This window comes from Lagenorhynchus albirostris, chromosome 6, assembly GCF_949774975.1.
Source record: "Lagenorhynchus albirostris chromosome 6, mLagAlb1.1, whole genome shotgun sequence".
Classification (NCBI taxonomy): Eukaryota; Metazoa; Chordata; class Mammalia; order Artiodactyla; family Delphinidae; genus Lagenorhynchus; species Lagenorhynchus albirostris.
In genome coordinates this window covers 18,282,875-18,303,066 of record NC_083100.1, presented here as the reverse complement: position 1 = coordinate 18,303,066, position 20,192 = coordinate 18,282,875, and the positions used below count along the sequence as shown (strand labels likewise).

The following is a 20,192-nucleotide window of genomic DNA, read 5'->3' as shown; positions in this document are numbered from 1 at the left end:
CAAACTGTGAGGCTTCTGCCAGGAGTGGTGGTCTTTGATGGCTGGTACTTCCATGGGCCAAGATGGAAGCACTGCAGCCCTTGGTCCCCTGTGTCACTCACTACACAGGGGCTCCAGGCAAGTTCTGCCCTCCCACGTCACACAGAGAGCCAGGAAAGGGGCTGCACCACTTTTATTGTCTCCCAACACCTCTGGTTCCCCTCCCTCCCCACCCCTTCCCAGGGTAAGGGCATGCGCCTTCCAAGCTGTCCGAGGGCACCCGCCTGGCCTGGTTCGGTCCTCCTAGCTACCTGCGGAGGAATGACTGCGAGTGGGGCTGGGGAGACAGTGGGCACCACAATCCTCTCCCCTGGCAGAGCCTGGGCACCCACACAGCAAGAGCTGGGCCCTCACCCTCTGAACCACTCTTTCTAGGCCTCTGTCAGGGCTGTCTGTGGGGGCAGGAAAGTGAGGGTGGCCAGTCAGAGGTGGGGAAAGGTAGGCACCTGAAGGGAACACAGGAGTTCAGGTGGAGAGGGGGGCACCTCCTAAGTGGAAGAGGAAAGAAATGGGACTAGCAGAAGCCCTCTGCCCGGGCGGAGCGCAGCTTGCTGAGATGGGCAGGAGCCAACTGGGCAGAGAGCAGGAGAGGGTGAGGGACAGGCGGGGGGCACAGACCAGGGGCTGGTAGGTGGGAAGGAGAGGAACTTGGTTACAAATGGGGCATTCAGGAGAGATGAACATGGTCCAGAGGCAGGAGGGAGTAAGGAGAAGCTCGGACAGGAAGGGGTGTAGAAAGGTGGAAACAGCTGCCCTGAACCAAGTGGTTCCTGTTGAGAACATGGGACTCCCTCCTCTCCTCAGCCCTGGCTGTGAACTCCCGCCTCCCCATTCCACACCTCCAACACATCTCAGAACCAGCTTGCCGTCCCAAGTCTTGGAAAACCTGCAGGAGGTGTGTCTCAGCCCACCAGCTCCTAGGAGATCCCTGGCCAGCCGGCCTGCCTTTCTGACCTCTGCCCCGTCGGCTTTACTCACCCTCTACCAGCAGCCGCGTGTGGGCGCTGTCCTGGCCGGCCTGGCAGCAGTAGGTGCCCTGGTCCTCAGGTCGCACGTCACGGATGACCAGGCTGTGGGTGTGGCCATGACTGCGCAGCTCGTACTTGTCTCCCGGGCACAGCGCGACCCCCTCCCGCAACCAGCACACTTGGCCCCCCGAGCGGGACACAGTCACCTCCAGCACCGCCCGGCGGCCGACCAGAACTGTCTTCTCGCGAGGGGGGCGGCGGCATATCTGGAGAGGCAATGCTGGGGGTGGAGGATGAGGGCTTAATAGGGACACGCTGGGTCCCAGGAGGAGAGACGCATCTTCCCTCCCGCTGTGGCTTCCACTCCTGGTCTTAGACCTCTATGCCACCACCCCGTTTCTCTCTACCCTCAACCCAAAGTCTCCTGGTCCCCAGGAAATACACTGCTCTCTGTGATCCGCCCCCGGAGAGCCCCGGGAGGAAGGGGTGGGGAAGGTAGGGTTCCTCGGACCAGCCGCCAGCTTGCCAGTTCCAGGGGTAGACAGTGTTCACTCCAGGTCGTCCATGCCCCAGTTGCTTACCCTCCACCTCCAGCTGAGCCACGGACTGGGCGGGTCCCGCCTGGAAGCGGACCTCACCAGTGTCCTCCGCGCGCAGCACGCTCAGCACCAGAATGTGTTTCTTCCCTGGGGGTGAAGGGGGCGCTAGCGAGGCCGGAGCCGCCTCTGGGGAGGGTTCGGGGATGAGGGTGGGGCCAGAGTAGGTCCCCGGGTCGGTTCGGACGCGGTAAATGTGCGCTGGGCGGGGCGGAATTGAGATGCCGAGGGGTAAGAGGGGAGGTCCAGGACCGAGGGCTCAGAGCTGGGGCCCAGGGAGAGATCGAGAGACTGCTCCTTGGGCCGTGGGGCGGGGCCCAGTTGACCTGGAGGTGGGACTTATCCTGGTAGGGCGGGGCAGCGAGGGGCCAGAGCGGGTAGAAAGTCGGTCAGACCTTCCTGACGGATGCGGACGCGGCCTCCGGGTCTCAGCGGGCGGCCTCCGAGCTCCCAGCTCCCGGTTGGCTCGACCTCCGACACGGTGCACTCGAACGTGGCTCCGTCGCCTTCGCGGGCGCGCACCGACAGAAGCTCGGAGAGGACAGACACCTTGCGCTCTGGGGCGGAGCCGGGGCCGTGAGGTGGGCGGGGCGGAGCGGAGGGGGCGGTACCCTGCCCCGCCCTCGCCCCCCGCTCCCCTCCTTAGACGCCCCAGAGCAGGACCACGGGGCAAGTCCGGTCCGCAGACCCCGCACCCACAGCAGTGCCCCGCCCGGGCAGCGCCCGGTACCCACCGCAAACCACCAGGTGGACGGCCCCGGCTCGGGCCATCCCCACCACGCAGCTGTAGGTCCCGGCGTCCAAGGGACCGCAGCGCCGCAGCTGGAGAAGGCGGCGGGTGCCGAGGGCCTGGAGTCTGAGCCGAGGGCTGGGGGTGAGCGGTTGCCCGTCCTGGGGGCGGGAGTTGCAAAGGGTCGCGGTGAAAGCTCGTCTGGGCACAAACGGCCCCTGTCCTCCTCGTAGGCGGCCGCTCCCTCTGTTTGTGCCAAGCGGTTTCGAGGCACGTTTATGCTGTGGAGCAGGGCCGTGCTGCGCCTTCCGGGACCTCGCCAGGAGTCTCATTGGGAAGGTGTCACCCTTTGGGGACGTTAGGGCTGAGAAGGGAGCCACGGGTGTGGGAAGCCTAGAGTCATGTACTGCTTATACCAGCCATGCGTGTGGATTCTGGACCAGGAAACCTGGATTCAAATATGGGCTCTACGTCTGCCCCTGGGCAATACTTCACCCCACGGCGCATCAGTCTCCTTATAGATAACATGGAGATAATAAGACCTGCCTCATAGGGCTGCTGTAAGGTTTAGAGGATTAAATGTAGAGTAAATCTTAGCACAGTGCCAGGCGCATGGCTCAGGGAGTATTAGTTATTTCTGTTGGGGGTTGTTATTGATGTTATGATGCCGAGGTGGGCTGGGCTGGGGCTGGGCTCTGACCTTCTCCCAGGTGACATCAGCCAAGGCCTGGGAAAGTTCACACTCGAAAGTAGCTGTGTCACCCTCGGTCACTTCCAGGTCCTGTGGCCCCCGCACAATGGTCACTGGGGCCTCTGGGAGTGGGAGAAGGCAGACACATTGGGCACAAGGGGTCACTGGTGGGCACATTTAGACAAGGTGATCAACAGAGGCCACCAGTGAGTGGAGCGCATGCTGGGACAAAGTGGTCCAAAGGGGATGCTGGTCAGTGGGGGGGACATGCTGGGGCTAGAGGGGCATAGTGGAAACTGGAGCAGAGATGCCAGTGGAGCTACCCATAGGCAAACGTGGTCAGTGGGGGCCACACTGGCTGGAATGGACAGGAGACACTGGCCAGGGGGGGACACCATGGGCTCACAGGAGCAATGGGGGAACCCTAGAGCAGATGTGGTCGGTGGGGAACAGACCAGGGCTGCAAACAAAAATGGGGGACACTGAAACAGAGTTGCCAATGGAGTCACCCTTTGGCATAGTCAGTGGATTGTTGGGACTTGGGTGGTGAGAGGGGCACACTCAGACAGGCAGAGGGGGCTGCAGCAGGCAGGCGTGGTCAGTGGGCTCACACTCAGAGTGGCCAGCAGGGCCATGGTCAGGCAGACAGACACCACACCGGCACAAGCACCTCACAGCAGCACAGTCAGTGGTCCATTGGGACGGGGGGGTTGGTGGAGACACACTCAGGCAGGGCACTCACTGGGGCCACACATGGCCAAAGGGTCAGGGGAGTCAAACTCTGGCAGGGAGGTCAGTGAGGGCCACACTGGGACAGGGTCAGTGGGGGCCACACGGGTAGTAGGATCGGTAGAATCACACCCAGAGCTGTCAGCAGGCAGGCAGCGGTTCCAGAGGCCGCACCTCTCACAGTGAGTCTGGCTGCACAGCGCAGGGCATCCGCAGTGAAGGAGATGCAGCCCGAGTCGGCCAGGCCCAGGCCACTGAGTACCAGGCAGTGAGCGTGGCCCTCTGCGTGAATTTGGCACGTGGTCCCCGGCTGCAGCCGGACTCCACCCCGGGCCCACTCCCCGGTCACATCCTCCTGGGACAGCTCCAGCTGGAAGGTGGCGCTGCCCCCCTCGATGACGGTCACATCCTCCAGAGGCCGCAGCACCCTTAGCTGCCTTGCTAGTGGGAGGAGATGGGGGAAGAGGGAGGATGAGGGCTCCAAATCTGGGCGGGGCTTTCGGGCCCCCCTCCCCACCTCCCCCCCCCCCGCCCGCCACACACACCTTGGCTCTGCCGGCACCACCCCTAACACCCAACCTTGTAAGGCCTTATAGAACTAAGTTCAGAACCAGGGTGCAGGAAGAAGGGAGCAGAGCCATTCAGACTTGGGTGAAGAGAGGGGCTTACTAGGGTTAGGAGAGGAGATACATGAAGGGGGTGATGTGTGGTTAGGGGGGTGAGGAGTTTGGGTGAGGGGTGCTGTGACACTGGAGGAAGCACAGAATTTGAAGTCAGACACACCAGGACTGGACCCTGCCGCATAGTTTGTGTGCTGTGTAACCTTTGGCAAATTGCTTGACCTCTCTGGGCCTCAGTTTCTCCAGCTATACAAGGTTAATAGCATTGAGACATGGGTTTATTGTGATTAAATGAATTAAATAAATTAGAAGAGTATACACACCACCAACAACCATTTACCAAGCTCTCTGTGGGTATTTCTCATATTATCCCAATCAATGTTCCCAAAGACCCTTTTTAAAGAAAACTTGGCTCAGAGAGGTAAGTAATTTGCATGAGGTCACACAGTTAATACCACACCATCTTGGGGGTGTGGGTGCTATTTGCCACCCATCCCTACTTCTCAGCTGGGCCTATGTATCCCGGTGCAGGTGACTGAAGGATAAACACGGCAAGTCTTTCTGGAGTATAATATTTACGTTTATAGCAAAGCCAACTTGGACATACGAAATGGAATGCAAAATCCACATGGACTTCTAAGGTAAATAGAAAACATTAGAAAAAGAAGAGTTTTGCTTTGGGCAGGCTGCTTCAGGTCACACTCCAGGGGGTCAGCCAGGGCTGACTTGCCTTGTGGCGAGGGGCACTTTGGTGGGGGTCTGAGGGGCCCTGGGCCAGCCAGGAGAGACTGTGCCACAGAGCGGGCGATGTGTTAGGAGAGGACGGGGCACTCACGCTTCACGCTGAGCCTGGCCAGGGTGCGATCGTGGTGGCTCTCGCAGCCGTAGGTGCCCTGGTCGGCCAGTACGACGCCGTGGATGAAGAGGCGGTAGATGTGGCCATCCTGGGCCGTGGACAGGCGGGAGTCGGGTGGTAGGGGTGCCCCACCTCGCACCCAGCGCACGGCCCCTGCCGCACCCACTCGGCCTGTCTCTACTTCGAGGCACACGTCCTGGCCTTCCTCTGCCCGCACGTCCTGCAGCCGCCGCAGGAACAGCAGCTCCGTCTCTGGGGAGAAAGAGAGAGGGGGCCGTGGAGCCTGGTGGGCTGACCCCCTGCTCCCTCTCAGGGATCTGTCCCCTGTCATGGCCGGGGCTGGGAGAATAGGTTCAGGAACAAGACTATTGTGTCTCCATCAGGACCAAACCTCGAACGTGGAGCCGGGCACTTGTGGATGTGCCCCCTGCTTGGGCAGTCACGGTCCCCGCGTCCTCAAGCTGGCAGCCTCGCACGGTCAATATGCGGCTTGACCCATTCTGGGCCATCTCTAGCTGGGGCCCTGGGGTGACAATGGCCCCATTGTGCAGCCAAGTGACGTCGGCGTCTGGTGGGGAGACTTCACACCGGAACGTGGCATCATCACCCTCGTGGACAGTGAGTGGTGTCAGCTCTGAGACCAGCTTCACCGGCGGTGGTTCTGGGGGGTGGGGTCAGGCAGTGAGGTGGGCTGGGTCTTTCCGCCTCCCTCCTCCTCATCCCCTTTGCATCCCCTCACCTCCAGTAACAGGCCCTCATCCTCCAGTTATTGAACAGAACCTTCCTGAGGACCTACTGTGTGTCAGCCATGAGGTGTTTCAAAGGACAAGACGTCAACGCCCTGCTACTCCTAGCCACCTCCGCCCAATGCTGGCCTGGCACCCACCTCTCTGACTCCCTAGTAATAGTAGGTCATTTACTGTGGACCCAATTTATCTCATTTAACTGTCACAACAGCCCTATAGGACAAGCATTATCCCTCCACTTTGGAGCTGGGGCTCAGAGAGTTTAAGTAAGTTGCCAGTGTCACACAACTACTGGGAAGCAGAATCCAGATTGGAAACTGGTGTGGGTGGCGCTAACTCCAGAGCCCTGCTTCTAACCACTGGTCCGTGCCCCTCCTGTTATTTGAGGGTTCCTGGAAAAGGGAGCCCTGAGCCCTCATCCCAGGAATAGTCACGCATGCATGGGTTGGAGCCAGAGGCAGAGAGGTGGGGTCGGGGCGCGGGGGCCCAGAGTGGTTCAGGCGTGTGGCCCTTGGGGTGTGAGTGGTGCACTGTTACCTTCCACGCTGACGAGGAAGATGCGGCTGTCCTGGGGCGTGTCGCACAGGTACTCCCCGGCGTCCCTGCTCCGGGCCCTCTGCACCCGCAGCACCTGCCTCGCCCCGTCCTGCTCCAGCTGCACCCGCCCCTGGCTTGCCAGGCGCTCCCCGTCCTTGTACCAGCGCACAGGGCCTCCCGGCCCGGAGAGGTGCACCACCAGCTCCAGGTCCCCGCCTGGGGTGCTGCGAACCCTCGTCTGGGCTGCCTCGGGGTCCACCACCCGCACGGGGGGCTCTGTGGGCTCAGAGCCGGAGGTCACCAGGAGGGAGTGGCTCGTGGGCTGGGAGGAGGGCAGTGGGAGGCAAGACAGGGAAAGGGACCGAAAGCAGTGGGGCAGGGGGTGGGCCAGGTGTGCTAGAGAAGGGGGAGACTCATGGGTTTCGGGGTGCGACTCTCAGGCTTCCTGCCCGGGCTATACTCACCAGCCACTTGGACGGTGAAGCTGAGGCTGGGCGCCCCCGGGGCTGCCCCTGCCTGGCAGGTGTAGAGGCCTGCGTGGACCGGCTCTGCAGCCCGGATGCAGAGGATACGGCGGGGGCCCTCGGCTTGGAGCTCCAGGCCCTCGCCCTCCTGCACCGGCCTCCCGTCGTGGCTCCAGAAGACGAGGGCGCCAGCCCGGGACAGTTCACAGCTCAGCACCAGCGGCTCGCCGGCGGCCACGCAGAGCGGGCTGGGGGCCGCCTCTGGCGCAAGGAACTGGACGGGGGGCTCTGGACAGAGAGGAGCGGTATCAGCTCGGTGATGCTCCCACCTCCCGCACCTTGGCTGGCCGGGAGCACCCACCAGCCAGGCTGACGTTGAAGGTGACGGCTTCATCACGAGTCTCGCACACATACTCCCCGGCGTCCTCAGGCTGGGCGTGGGGCAGGGTCAGGGTGCGAGCGGGCCCCTTGGCACCCAGCTGCAGGGCATCTGACGCGTCCACCTCCAGCCCATCCTTGTACCAGCGCACCTGGGACCCAGCCGGGGCCACCTCGCAGCGCAGCTCCACGCGCCCTGGAACCCCGAACTGCAGGTCCAGGGAGCGGGCCGCCGGGTGCACAATCCTCTCTGGAGTGGCTGGTGGGTGGATAGAGAGAGGGGAGAGTGGGCTCGGCCAGCAGGCCTCTACCTGCCTCCCCACTGGATTCTCAGCCCTTTGCAGTGCAGCTCTCGGGAACGGTGCCACCTACAATCCGTGGGCACTCACCGTGTGCCAGGTGTTGTGCTAAGCGCACTGCAGCTCTTTGCTCAGCTACTCCTGACATTCCCTATTGTTGGCTTCACTTTACAGATGAGGACCTGAAGCCTCTTTATAGAGAACTGACTTGCTCTAGGTCACACGGGAAAAAAAGAGGTAGACCCACACTCACAGCCCATCTGTCTGACCCCGATGCACATCCCTCCCTACCCCACCCGCACTTCCTATCCCCTTTGCCTGCTCTGCCTCCGATCACCACCTGAAAACCCCTCTATTTTCCTTATTTGCTGCCTGTCCACTCTCACGAGAAGGCAAAGCTCCATAAAGACAGGTTTTCTCTCCCTGGTTCACTGCTGTAACCCTCAGCATTCAGAACAGTGCCGAGCACATCAGCATTTGCTGAATAAGTGAATGAATAACTCTCCTTGGTTCACTGCTGTATCCCTCAGCATTCAGAACAGTGCCGAGCACATCAGCATTGGTTGAATAAGTGAATGAATAACTCTCCCTGGTTCACTGCTGTAACCCTCAGCATTCAGCACAGTGCCGAGAGCATCAGCATTGGTTGAATAAGTGAATGAATAACTCTCCCTGGTTCACTGCTGTATCCCTCAGCATTCAGCACAGTGCCGAGAGCATCAGCATTTGTTGAATAAGTGAATGAATACGTGCTCCTGGTTGCTGGGCTCTCTCCATCAGGTCTCTGGTCATTGTCCTGGTATGATTTGGGCAAGTCAGGGCTCTCTAATGGCTGAGAATGAGGAGGCTGGGGGAGGGGGAAGGCTGGACAAGGGGAGAGCCGTGTGCAGCAGTCAGGGACCCTGAAGGTGCAAGAACTGGGAGGGTTGGGTGTCTGTCCCTCAGCCTCCTGCCTCTTTTCCTCCCCAGGGTGTCCCAGAGACCGCCCACCTGTGACGGTGACAGTGAAGAAGGCTGAGTCGTCTCCAGCGTCGCACACGAACTCGCCCCCGTCCTCGGGCTGGGCAGCAGGCAGCACCAGGCGGCGGCGGGGCCCATCACTCTCCAGCACCAGGGCCTCATTCTCCTCCACCTCCAGCCCATCCTTGTACCAGCGCACGGGGGCGTCCTCCCGCGACAGCTCACACATCAGCACCACACACTCCAAGCTCACGGCGACCAAGGTCACCTCGTCCCGGGGGTGTATGACGCGCACCGGGGGCTCTGTAGAGTGGGGACAACCACAGCCTGTCACAAACTCACCGTCAGTCTCCCTGGAGCCATCTGGCAGCATGAAGTCCCGGTCACCCACAATCATAAGAGTAATAAGGATAATAATAGGCCCGAAATCTGTTCTCTGAAATCCCTGGGGCCAGAAGTGCTACAGAATCCACAATGCTTCCGATTCCAGAAATGGTGCGTTCATCATACATCACCTACCGCCCTCAGCCCCCACTGTGGTCCCCCCATAATCAATCACATTAACATTTCTGCCGTGTAACATACAGATTCACCCTAAGCAGGCTACTTAAAAAGTACAAATAGCTTCACAGAGTTAAGTTCAGATTTTACTGAAATGACTTTTAATACCAAACTTACAAAAAGCGTTTTGATTTTGAGCAGTTTTTTTTTAAATTTCAGAATTGTGGATAAGGGATGGTGGATTTGTAATAGCAAGTACTTATATACAGCTTGCTAGAGTTCCAGGAACAGTCATAAGCACTTTACACCCTCGTAGCAATCCTAAGGAGTAGGTATTATTTTATACCCATTTCCCAGATGAGGCAACTGAGGCATGGTGTGATTAAGCAACTTCCTTATGGTCATAGCTGGCTATACCTACTCGAGGGCAGGAGGAAGAACTACCATCTGATAAAGGGAGGGTCAGACTCTGCAAGCAGTGGTAAGGACTCCAAGCCAAGGCTTGCAGGAAACAGTAATGAATTTTGCATCTGTGCATGAGTTGTCAACACCTAAGATTTCCCCAGGGATATTAAATGCTGTTTCTAGGAGTTCATCTCCAGCTGCTCTGGAGTGGTCAGTCTTTCACAGAAAGGAGCCATGGCAATATTGGTGGTGACCAGTGCACTGAGCCCGGGCCTGCCCATGCTTTCACGTACCTTGGAGGTCTCCCAGAATCAAGTCTCCAGGACACACACTTTCGTGTTCCTTTAGCATTTGGCCCCCTTGTGGCTGGGCTGGGGAACTGCTAGCTTCCTGGTCTAGGTCTTTGCAGAGGCGTGTAAGGGCAGATGTGCCCACCAGTGCACACTGAGCCCTTGCCTCCGCCTCCTCCCTAACTGGGCTTATTCTAAGAGTCTACAGGATGCAGGCTGGTTTTCTGAGGCCCAGCACCACCAGTAGATTGCAGAGTGCGGCTGCCTGAGTGGTGGGGGAGGTGATGGAGGCAGTGGATTGAGAATGGGGTGCAGCCATGCGGCTGGGGTGCCTGCACAGCTGTGGCCCACAGCTTGGCATCAGACTTGATTCTCCTGGTCCACACAAGGTGTGTTGTGTGAGCCTCTCACGAAGAATCTGGTGTTTTGCGGGGAGGCCAGTTATGAGCTGCAATGTGTGTGTCTGCGGCCATTATGTCTGGCCAGGGGTTGGGGCGGGAGAGGTTGAAGGGATTCACTACGGGACAGAATATGTGCAGAAAGGCCTCTTCGGCTTTGAGACTTGTGTGCTTCTGGGGTGCAGGGAGTCGGGGGGCCCTAAGTAGCTCAAGCCTAGGCTGAAGCATTGTTCCTAGGGCAGGGCAGGGACAGGGCAGGGTAACCAGATGATGCCAGCATCAGGATGGTCGCTCCAGTGCAGCCAGTGGGTTCTTCTGTGCCGCCCAGAGCTGCCTAGGTCCCACCCTCCCCATCCCCCTCACACACGCTGGGATTGGCGCTGTGGGCTGCAGTCCCAAAGTTTCTGGCACTGAACCGTCACTTCCAGAGTCCTCCTGTGCTTTCCCGATTGGAACATTCTCCCCACACCTTCAGCCCAAACCCTGACCCCCACTTAGCTAACTCAGCCGCTGCTCCAGATGGCCACTTCGAAGGCACTTCCTGCCTGCCAACCAGGTCAGCAGCCCCCAGCTTTGGGTACCCACTGCACCCTATCACGACACCTGGCAACCCTCACTCTGAGACCCTCTAATGTGCCCGGCTCTCCTGCCAGTCTGTGCACTCCCGGAGGGACGTGCGCGCGCGCGTCTGTGAGCTGCTGAGTGGCCGTCCGGAGCCCACCCCGGGTGGCACGGCGACCGACTTTCCCCGAGGCCCTCCCTGACCTCCTGCTCTCTTGAGACCTCACCCCTCACAGCACTTGTCACGAGGTGTCGCTGTACATTTATTTGTGTGTTTATTGGTTAAACACAGGGGTCGCAAACTCAAATGCCCACGGGGGCCAGGTAAGGTAAGGTCAGTGGCTGAAGTGGTCTGGGGGGAGCAAAAAGGAACAGCGGGCAGGGTGGGACAGAGGAATGTGGGCCCCGTGTTACAGGGGCAGCTGCTACTCAGCGCCAGCTGTTCGTCGCCAAGGGGGGAAGCGGGACCAGAGGCGCCGGGTCTTCGGCTTTTTCAAGAGGACGCATAACTCCGGGTTGTTATTTGAACTGTCCTGACTTTGGTAAGACTCTGCAGGCCAAACAAAACATATCTGTGGGCTGTATGGGGCCCTAGGGACTGCCCGTTTGCGACCCCTGGTTAACGGCTGACTCCCCAGCTCTCTGGCAGCTGGGAGCAGGGACCACGTCTGCAATACGCACCAGTGACCTGCAGCACCTGGCCCAGTACCTGGCACATAGAAAGTGCTCAGTGAACGAGCCGGTGGAGGATAGCTATTCCTGGCCTCGGGCGCCGGGGAGGAGCCTGCTTATTTGAACACAGACCCTGGGGTCTTCCGGGCAGGGCCCCCCGGTCCATGCACCTGCAGCCCCCCTCCCCCCTCCCCCACATGCTAGCTAGGGGCTATGTGGCCAGCTCCCGCAAGGGCTCAGGACTGTCCTCTGGTGACCGCGGGCAGCTGGGGTGGGCCCACACCTGTGACAGTGACGGTGAAAGAGGCAGACTCGTCATCGATTTCACACAAGTACTCGCCCGAGTCCTCCAGCTGGACGGCGGGCAGCACCAGGCGGCGGACGGTGTCCTCCTTCTGCAGGAGCAGCGCGGGACTCTCCACCACCTCTTCGCCATCCTTGGTCCAGCGCACCTCGGCCCAGGGCCGGCAGAGCTCGCAGGTCAGCACCACACGCTCCAGGCGCACGGCTGCCACGTACACCTTGCCGCTGGGATACACGATCCACGAGGAGACATCTGGGGGACAGGGACAGCTGTGGCCGGGCGTCAGGGGCTGGGGCCGAGGTGCCTGGCTGCCCCAGCTGATCCACGCCTGTTCCCTACTCCTGGAAGGTGGGCTGTGTGTTGAAGAAGAGGGTCTTCCCTCGGACCATGGCTCACAGCTGCTCGGACAGTCAGTCACAGTTGGGGCACAGTGGCACAGTGGGGACTGTGGTGTCGGCCTCGGCTGTAGAAACTCTTTACATTCTCTGGGTTGGGACAGGGACAATACGAAGGGTAGGACTGGAGAGAGGAGGGTTGGGCGCCCAGATGGAGCTGGGGTCTCCTGCAGGCCTCAGACCTTCTGACCCCTCTAGTGCCTGGGCGCACCCACCCTAGACCCTGCCCTGTGGTAGCACTGCCACCCCTAAAGCTCCCCTTGGAAGATCTTCAGAACAGAGAAGGCAGGCTTTCCTTTGACTGATGTAGCTGTGACTGGTGTGTTTATGACAATGCCTTTTCTGCGGGTGACTGAACCTCAGGGTGCAGAGCATGGTTTGGGGAGAAAGCTAGGGGAAGGGAAGCAGGGGCTGGGAACAGTGGCCCAGGAGTGTACCAGCTGCCCAGGCAGGGGCAGGGCACACCGTCCCCCTCCTGTGGACTGCCTGGAGCCCCACCTGTGATGGTCACGGTGAAGTAGGCGCGCTCGTCCCCAGCGACGCACTGGAACTCGCCCCCATCTGGAGGCTGGGCGGCGGGCAGCACCAGGCGGTGATGGGGCCCCTCGTTCTCCAGCACCACGAAGTCGCTCTCTTCTACCTCCTGCCCGTCCTTGTACCAGTGCACGGGGGCGTCCTCCCGGTCCACCTCACAGGTCAGCATGACGCACTCGGAGGTTATGGCGTGCACAAACACGTGCTCCCGGGGATCCAGGATGTGCACGGGGGGGTCTGGGGGGAGCAGAGATGGGGTCACACAGATACCCCAAAACAGGAGACATGAGTGCACACTGGCTGCTTGGCTGGGGTGGGGTGCTCTGGGGCAATGACACGGATGACTGAGGGCGTGGCAGGTGAGGTGTGACAGATCACATGGCACTGGAGGGCTCTGTGAGTTCCCAGAGGATCAGAGGGGGTTGGCTGGGGACACAGAGGGCTTTGTCTAGGCTGAGAGGAGGTCACATCAGGGCCGTACTTGCTGCTTTTTCAAGGAAGCCCCCGGAGGGCTGATCGCAGGACCGGGAAGAGGTGGGAACAATTTAGTGGTGATACCGTGGGGCAGCGCTCCCTATCACTGGTACATTCAGGCAGGGGCCAGAGGACCTTCTGGCAATGGGGCCACTCAAAGTGAGAAGATGGAGCTGGATCAGTGGTTCCTGAGTTGTTCTCCCAGAGTGGATCTCCAGGCTCTGTCCTGGATATTCTGGCTCTGGAGGCCTGGAGGAGCCTATGCACTTACGGCTTCCAGGGTGGTTCCGAAGCAGCCAGACATGTACTGGCTTCTGAGAGCCTCTGGACCACTGCACCTAAAACTTCCTTTTGACCCTGGCCGCCTGGGGCAGTGGGATAGGCAGTCCTGGGTGTGAACCCAGCTAGGGTATTTGCTGCCGTGTGATCGTGAGCAAGTTGCATAACCTCTCTAAACCTCAGCTGCTTCATCTGTGAATGGAGAGGTACTGCCCCTCACATAGTTGTGAACACTGAATGCAAGTGTACATTTGAAGTATACAGCATAGGAACTGGCTAGCAGGTGCCTAACAAATGTTAGCTCCCACCTCCCTTCCCTTAATTGAACTGAGGCCCCCCCACTTTCCCACCCGCAAAGGCTACATGGGGGCCAAGTGTGCTGGAGGGTGGTGCATGGGCAGTGTGATCTGCAAACATGTCCCCTTGCCCCCTAGGGCCCTTCGGAAGGGACCCCCGAGCAGGCAGACCAGGGGGGCAGGGTTTACACAGCCCCCAGGGTCAGCCTCAGCTTGGGGGAGCCCAGGCCGCCACGGTCCCTGACCTTGGACGGAGACGCTGAAGAAGGCTGAGACCCCTTCCGTTCTGCACTCAAACTCGCCACTGTCCTGGACCTGGGCCTCAGGCATGATCAGGCGGTGTTTGCGCCCATCCATCTTCACCACCAGCGACTCGCTCTCCTCCACCTTCTGCCCGTCCTTGTACCAGCTCGCTGGGAAGTCCACCCGGGAGAGCTCACAGGTCAGTACCACCCGCTCCGAGGTTGTGAAGGTCAACGACACCTTGTCCTGGGGGCTCAGGATGTGCACCGGGCTCTCTGCTTGGGGAGAGGTGTGGTCATGTGCGGCACCCTAGTTGTGCTCTGCTACCCCAATAAACACCCCACTCCAGGGTATGTGCTCAGGGTAGGGGGGTGGGCACATCAGGCTGGATGATTGCCATCGATGCATTTGCTGGTTTTAAAAATTAGTTTTGGGCTGGGACTTCCCTGGTGGTCCAGTGGTTAAGACTCCACGCTCCCAATGCAGGGGTCACGGGTTCAGTCCCTGGTCGGGGAACTAAAATCCCGCATGCCGCATGGCGCAGACAAAAAAAAAAAAAAAAAGTTTTAGGCTTAAGACCAACTCTTAAGAGCAGTGGTTTTAGTGTGCATAAGAATTCCCAGGGAGCCTGCTGAAAATGCAGATTCTTAGGCTCCTCCCCCCAAGCGTGCAGGGGCCCGGGAATCTGCATTATAGACCAGCCTCCACATGACTCTGATGTTAGTGAACCTGGGTTGCACTTTAGAAACGCTGCTCTGGTTGCTGGTTATTTCTCACTTTGTCCTCCTCTTGGGATGCTGGCAGCTAACCACCTCAAGGCCCTGCACTTGGGCACTGAGGAATTCCTTGACTGGCCGTACAAACTCCAGCAATGGTGCAATGGCAAATGCCAGCATGTTCCCTGCACTTTCAGACCCCCACCAAGATCTGTCGTCCTCGGGGAGGCCTCATTCCCTCTCCTGCCCTCTTTCCCCAGGTGGCAGAGTGTGATTCTGAAGCCAGACCGCCTGGGTTCATAATCCAGCACCAGCACTCGTTAGCTCTGTGACTTTGGGCAAGTCACTGAACTTCTCTGTGCCTCAGTTTCCCCACTTGTAAAACGGGATGACAAAAGAACCCATCCTGTAGGGCTGTTGAGAGGATTGTGCTAATTAACATATACAAAGCGATGTAGGATTGTGCCTGGCACACAGAGAGTTGCTCCGATAGCGTCAGCCGTTACGCGATAGGCCAGGAAGCAGTCAGGGACCCGGAGCCGAGGTCTGTGTCTCTGAGATAACACACATGACAGAACCCTGCACAAAGTGCCCCAGAGAATTTCGCTATGATGCTGGATAACCAGGGGTCCCCCATATGTTGCGCACGAGTTGAAACTGAACCTCGGGATCACTGAGCCCTCTACCTGAGCTAGCTCACCATGGATGCCCCTTACTCTCCTGGCCCAGGTGTGAGAAGCAGCAATAGCATCTGTCTCATTGTGCTAACGGGACTTCTGTGTCTTGACCCTCTCTGCCCACCCTGGTCCCCACCTGCACGAACCTTGGATGGTGAGGGCAGCCGAGTCCTGCACACCTGGGCAGCTGAAGCCAACCAGGGCCCCGCTGTCCTGGTGCCTGACAGCTTGCAGGATGAGTCTGTGCTGCAGGCCCTTGTGCTCCATCCGGTACCGCAGGGCCCCAGGCTCTACCTGGCCCTCTGGCTCATTACTCTTGAGCTCTTCCCCATTAAGGAACCAGGTGCCCTGGATGATGGTGGAGAGATCGAGGGAGAAGACGGCATCTTCCCCGTCATATACCTGCACGTCGTCCAGACCGGCCACCAGGCGAGCTGTGGGCACTGAGATGGGACAGAGTTCGGCCATCAGAACCAGGGGGCAGAGGGCAGAGACTGGCAGGTAGAAGGCATATAACAGGACAGGGACTGAGGGCCAGGGAAGGGAGGAAGGTGATGGGGAGGGTGTGACTTGGGGTGCAGCGGTTGTCAGCCTGGGCTGGCGGGACCGACTCACCGAGGTGAGCAGACCCATGGAACACGACATGAGAGCTGCGGCCGTGTTCGCTGACGGTGCAGACGCGGAAGCGGTAGTCGCCCTCGGAGGGCACACAGTCTCCCGGCACCTCCACGGCCCCAGCTTTCTCAATGCTGAAGCACTGGATCCAGTCTTCTGAGCCCACCTCCTGCCGTTCCAGCCGGTAGATGAAGGGGGTCTCGGGAGCTGGCTCGGGAGGCTTCCAGGTCAGCAGGACCGTGTTCTTGTGGCCCTTGAACATTTCTGCCAACACTGGGGGTCCCGGGGGATTGTGCTTGACGCCTGAGACAAAGGCAGGGTTTGCGTCCGAGCCCTGCGCCAGCCTCCCACAGCCCTCTGACCTTAAGTCCACTTTGCCAACCCAGACTGTGGCATCTGATCACCTTCCAGCCCTGACCCTCCTGTCCAGCCCTTGAGGAGGCTGCCTAGGGATTTTCAGGCCCTCACATTTGACTCTGAGCAGAGTGGTGGTACGGGAGTTGCCCAGGCTGAAGGTGACCTCGCCAGCATCTTCTCGGGTGACCCCTGGCAGGACCAGGGCATGCATGTGGCCGGAGCTGCTCTGGCAGGTGGCCGGCAGGTCCTCCCCATCTCGACTCCAGCGCCCTTCCACCCCAGCCTCGCGGGTCTCCACCAGCAGCACCGCGTTCTCTCCCTCAAAAACATCGAGCTTCCGGGGCAGCCGCTTCAGGATGGGCCCTGAGACACGGATGGGAGTCCGTCAGCCCGGGGTCTGGGCATCTGCCTGCCTCGGTCTCGGCCTCCTCCCACTGGCCAGCCGACCTTTGACTGTCACATTGGCCACGGTGCGCACCCGGCCGCGCATCTCGCACAGGTAAACTCCATCGTCATCTGCCTTCAGCCTGTGGATGATGAGGCGCCGGACCGTGCCCTCCTCGATCTGCTCGTACTTGCGGCAGGGCAGCAGCCGCTGGTCCTCGCGGAACCAGGCCGTGGGAATGCGGGAGTTGGGGACTTTACACTCCAGCACCACAATCCCATGCTCCCGGCCCTCGACGTCCTGCAGGGGCCTCGTGAAGCGGAGGCGAGGCTCTGTGAAGAAGGGAGAGACCAGAGAAGGTTCTGGAGAGGGCCCGACCAGGAGAAAGACTCTCCTCCCATCACCTACTGCCTAAACCCACATTAGCTCCGGCCATTTGCTCTTCTCCCAGAGCCAGCAGTCATTGTGAAATCAGAGAAACCCCCAGAAGGGAAGTCAGGGGACCCATATTCTCATCTGACCCTGACACTCGCTAGCCACATCACCTTGACCAAGGCCATTTTCATGATCCTGGATCTCAGTTTCTTTCCTCGTAAAGTGGAGAAAGGGATGGAAGGGCTTGGACCACATCAGTGATTTTCAGATTGTTCCCTGGGGCCCTTCACAGGCACCACACACAATTCTGCAAAGGTCTGAGTTGAATTTCGTTTTGAAAGTACTTTAACCACGTTCAAAACTGCATTTAACAAAAAGAAAGCAGGATGATGGAAGCGGCCAGTGGGCTCACTTGGGCTGCTGGGGAAGCACGTCTGTCTTGTCATGCGGCTCTGGGAAGCTGTGTCATCATGTGGGGCTTTTCTCTCCTCGGGGGGTTAGAGTTCAGCCCTGCCTGGCCAGTTTGTGCGCCTCAAACTGTACCCAAGAGGCCATCACTGTGGCACAGGTGCCACACGCTTCACTGCGTGCCAGGCAGGGGTCAGGAGATTTGCCAACTCTTTTTCCTCTGAGGGAACAAGTTGGGTAATAACTAGTGAGGGTATAATGTCATGAGTTGTGATGAACTCCTATTACGGAGAGCTTTAACTTCCAGTGTGAGTTTGGGGTGTTTTCCCTCCCTGAATTTTCTATTTATGAGCAATGTAAGCAGTTATTAAATACTGTTGGGGACTCAACTTTGATATATAAATTTCCTCTCCTTCACCTTCTTCTTCTTGCAAACCTGAGAGCAGTCTAATGAGTGAATAGTCAAAAATTGCGGGGCATTTTTTTTTTCTCCCTTTGGTGCGAATCAGGAATTTCTCAATGTGACACCTGCAACCAGGCCTTCCCCATAGGGCTCACAGACTAGACCCAGTTATGTGTGGTTAAAATGTGTATATTCAATAAAATAGACCCCTTGTTCTCACTGACTGACTTTATAAGTACATGTTATAAATTTGGATTTAGAAGTTTACACCCACAAAATGATCTTTTTATCTGTCTTATTTATTGGGGCCCCAGATGGGATTTCCATCCGGGGACAGGTTGGTGAAATAACAAAGAGGTTGAAAAACAGTGAACTACAGGAGTTGTAGGTCCCTCTGGGTCTGTACATGAATCATTCCTTAAAGCCCTTTATCTAAGAGTGGTTTTCCACCATCTGCCTTAGAATCATTTGGGGAGCTTGCTAAGAAGTTCCTGGAGTAGGTACCCTGCAGACCTACTAAATTCGAATCCCTGGGGGTTGCGAGGTGGGCGGGAAATGGCATTTTAATACTTAGCCTCCCTTACTCCCCACCGTCTTCTGGACACTGAGTGGGGCTGGAGTTAGGAGGGTCTGGGAGGGCGCTGGAGGCCCCTCCCCAGGGCCCCGGCCGCCCGGGGGCGCCGCGGTACCTTTAACATGCAGCTGCACGGCACTGAGCGTCTGGCCCGCCGAGTTGCGCGCGGCACACACGTAGAGCCCGCGATCCTTGGCCTGGCAGTAGAGCACCTTGAGCACGAAGCCGCCATCGCGGTCGCGGTACATGAGGCGGCGGCGGTCAGGGAGCAGCGGGTGGCCCTCCCAGTGCCATTCGATCTCGGGCTCGGGCTTGCCCATCACGTAGCAGCGGAACTTGGCGTGCTTGCCCTCGTTCACCCAGAAGGTCTTGGGCGCGCACTTGAGCGGCTCCACCACGGGGTTGGGGGCCTCGTCCGGGTCCTCCGGCGGGCTCTCGGGGGGCTGCTGCACTTGCAGCAGCGCGCCGGCCCGCGCGTGGCCGTGCGCGTTGCGGGCGTGGCACACGTAGACGCCGGAGTCGGGCAGCCGCGCCGCCAGGATGCGCAGCGCCAGGCTCGCGCCCGGGCGGCCCTCGGCGCGGCCAGGTTCGAGGGAGAAGTGGCTACTGTCCCACACTTCGTCCAGCGCCATCCCGTCCTTCTCCCAGTACAGCGTTGGCACGGGGAGGCCCCCCACCTGGCACTCCAGCACCACCTCCGCCCCCCGCAGCACCCACTGGGACCGGGGCCCCGTCAGGAACACCGGGGCGCCCTCCCCGGCCCCGGGCGGCGGCCGCGGGCGTTCGGCAGGCTGGGGCTCGCGCTCGGGGGCCGGCGGCTCCAGCACGGTGACGGCGGCCGCCGCGTAGGCCTCTCCGGCCGCATTGCGGGCGCGGCACACATAGACCCCCGCGTCGGTGGGCAGCGCGCCGCTCAGCAGCAGGCCGTGCTCGGCGCCGTCCGCCGGGAAGCTCAGGCGCTCCGAGGCCGCCAGCTGCTGCCCGCCCTTCTCCCATACGACAATGGGCGGCGGCTCCCCCAGCACCACGCACTTGAGCTCGGCCTCGGCGCCACTGACCACCCGCACGGGCCGCGGGAAGCGCAGGAAGCACGGGGGGCTCCCCTGGTCCCCCGAGCCCGCCTTCATCGCGGCGGCGCGGGGGAAGGCCGGGAGCGGCGGCGGGGCCCGGGAGGCGGGGCGCGTTTGGGGACCGGGCGCCGGGACTCGCGGAGCTTTCCCCTGGCCGCCCGCTCCCGGTTCCCCTCCTTACCCTCGGCCCGGAGCTGCGGCTCTGGCGGCGGCGATTCCCGGGCCGGGGCCCAGGGCTCAGGGGGCAGTCCTTCCTGTTTGCCTCCCCAGCGAGGGGCCCCTCAGACTCCCCTGCCTGCGGCCTGGCTTCCTGCTCCGGAGAGCCAAGTCTTCCCAGCCCCCTCCCACAGCCAGGGCCTCTTTCCCCTCCTCCCTCCCACCTCCAGCCGCCAGGTCCCCAGCCGCCCGCCAGGCTTGGGCCTGAGTGGCAGAGGCGCCTGCAGCTGCCAATCCCCAAAATATTCTCTGATGACACAGCTGGAGGACGAGAGCCCAGACTGGCTCCTCCAGGCCAAGTTTAGAGCAGGCGGGACCACCTGGCCCCCGCCCTAGCCCCAGTTCCAGCCCCCGCCCCAGCCCTTCCCCCCAGGACTGGCCCAGCAGCTACGTGGTTGAAAGGGGCCCCAGAAGCTCTGAGGGGCTGGCGC

General features: G+C 60.1%; 1 protein-coding gene across 8 annotated transcripts; it reads right to left on the bottom strand.

Annotated features, from left to right (window-relative positions):
- Positions 1-137: 137 nt before the first annotated feature.
- Positions 138-19,892, bottom strand: OBSL1 (obscurin like cytoskeletal adaptor 1). Of its 8 annotated transcripts, XM_060152007.1 has the most exons (22): positions 18,591-19,890; positions 16,778-17,047; positions 16,442-16,693; positions 15,974-16,276; positions 15,505-15,801; positions 13,968-14,240; positions 12,638-12,910; positions 11,724-11,996; positions 8,644-8,916; positions 7,338-7,613; positions 6,977-7,264; positions 6,513-6,788; positions 5,621-5,890; positions 5,209-5,481; positions 3,928-4,194; positions 3,034-3,146; positions 2,338-2,494; positions 1,999-2,160; positions 1,589-1,693; positions 1,018-1,287; positions 486-527; positions 255-286 (listed from the first exon to the last, which is right to left on the bottom strand). In XM_060152007.1, the coding sequence occupies exons 1-21, from the start codon at positions 19,600-19,602 to the stop codon at positions 505-507; spliced, it is 5,706 nt and encodes a 1,901-aa protein (XP_060007990.1). In that variant the 5' UTR covers positions 19,603-19,890; the 3' UTR covers positions 255-286; positions 486-504. The 8 variants fall into 8 exon arrangements, 5 of the variants coding, with proteins under 5 accessions (XP_060007986.1, XP_060007987.1, XP_060007991.1 ...); XM_060152003.1 differs by lacking the exon at positions 486-527 and having other exon boundaries at positions 138-286; XR_009541054.1 differs by having other exon boundaries at positions 182-527; positions 1,018-1,273; positions 18,591-19,891.
- Positions 19,893-20,192: the final 300 nt, after the last annotated feature.

Bases quoted from the DNA above. Each gene is read 5' to 3' on its own strand.
- OBSL1 (XM_060152003.1), bottom strand. From the start codon at position 19,602: ATGAAGGCGGGCTCGGGGGACCAGGGGAGCCCCCCGTGCTTCCTGCGC. The intron at 16,277-16,441 runs GTGAGGGCCTGA...CCTTTGTCTCAG, and splicing joins CACTCTGCTCAGAGTCAAAT to GCGTCAAGCACAATCCCCCG. The intron at 5,891-6,512 runs GTAACAGTGCAC...CCCACCCCCCAG, and splicing joins CTTCCTCGTCAGCGTGGAAG to AACCACCGCCGGTGAAGCTG.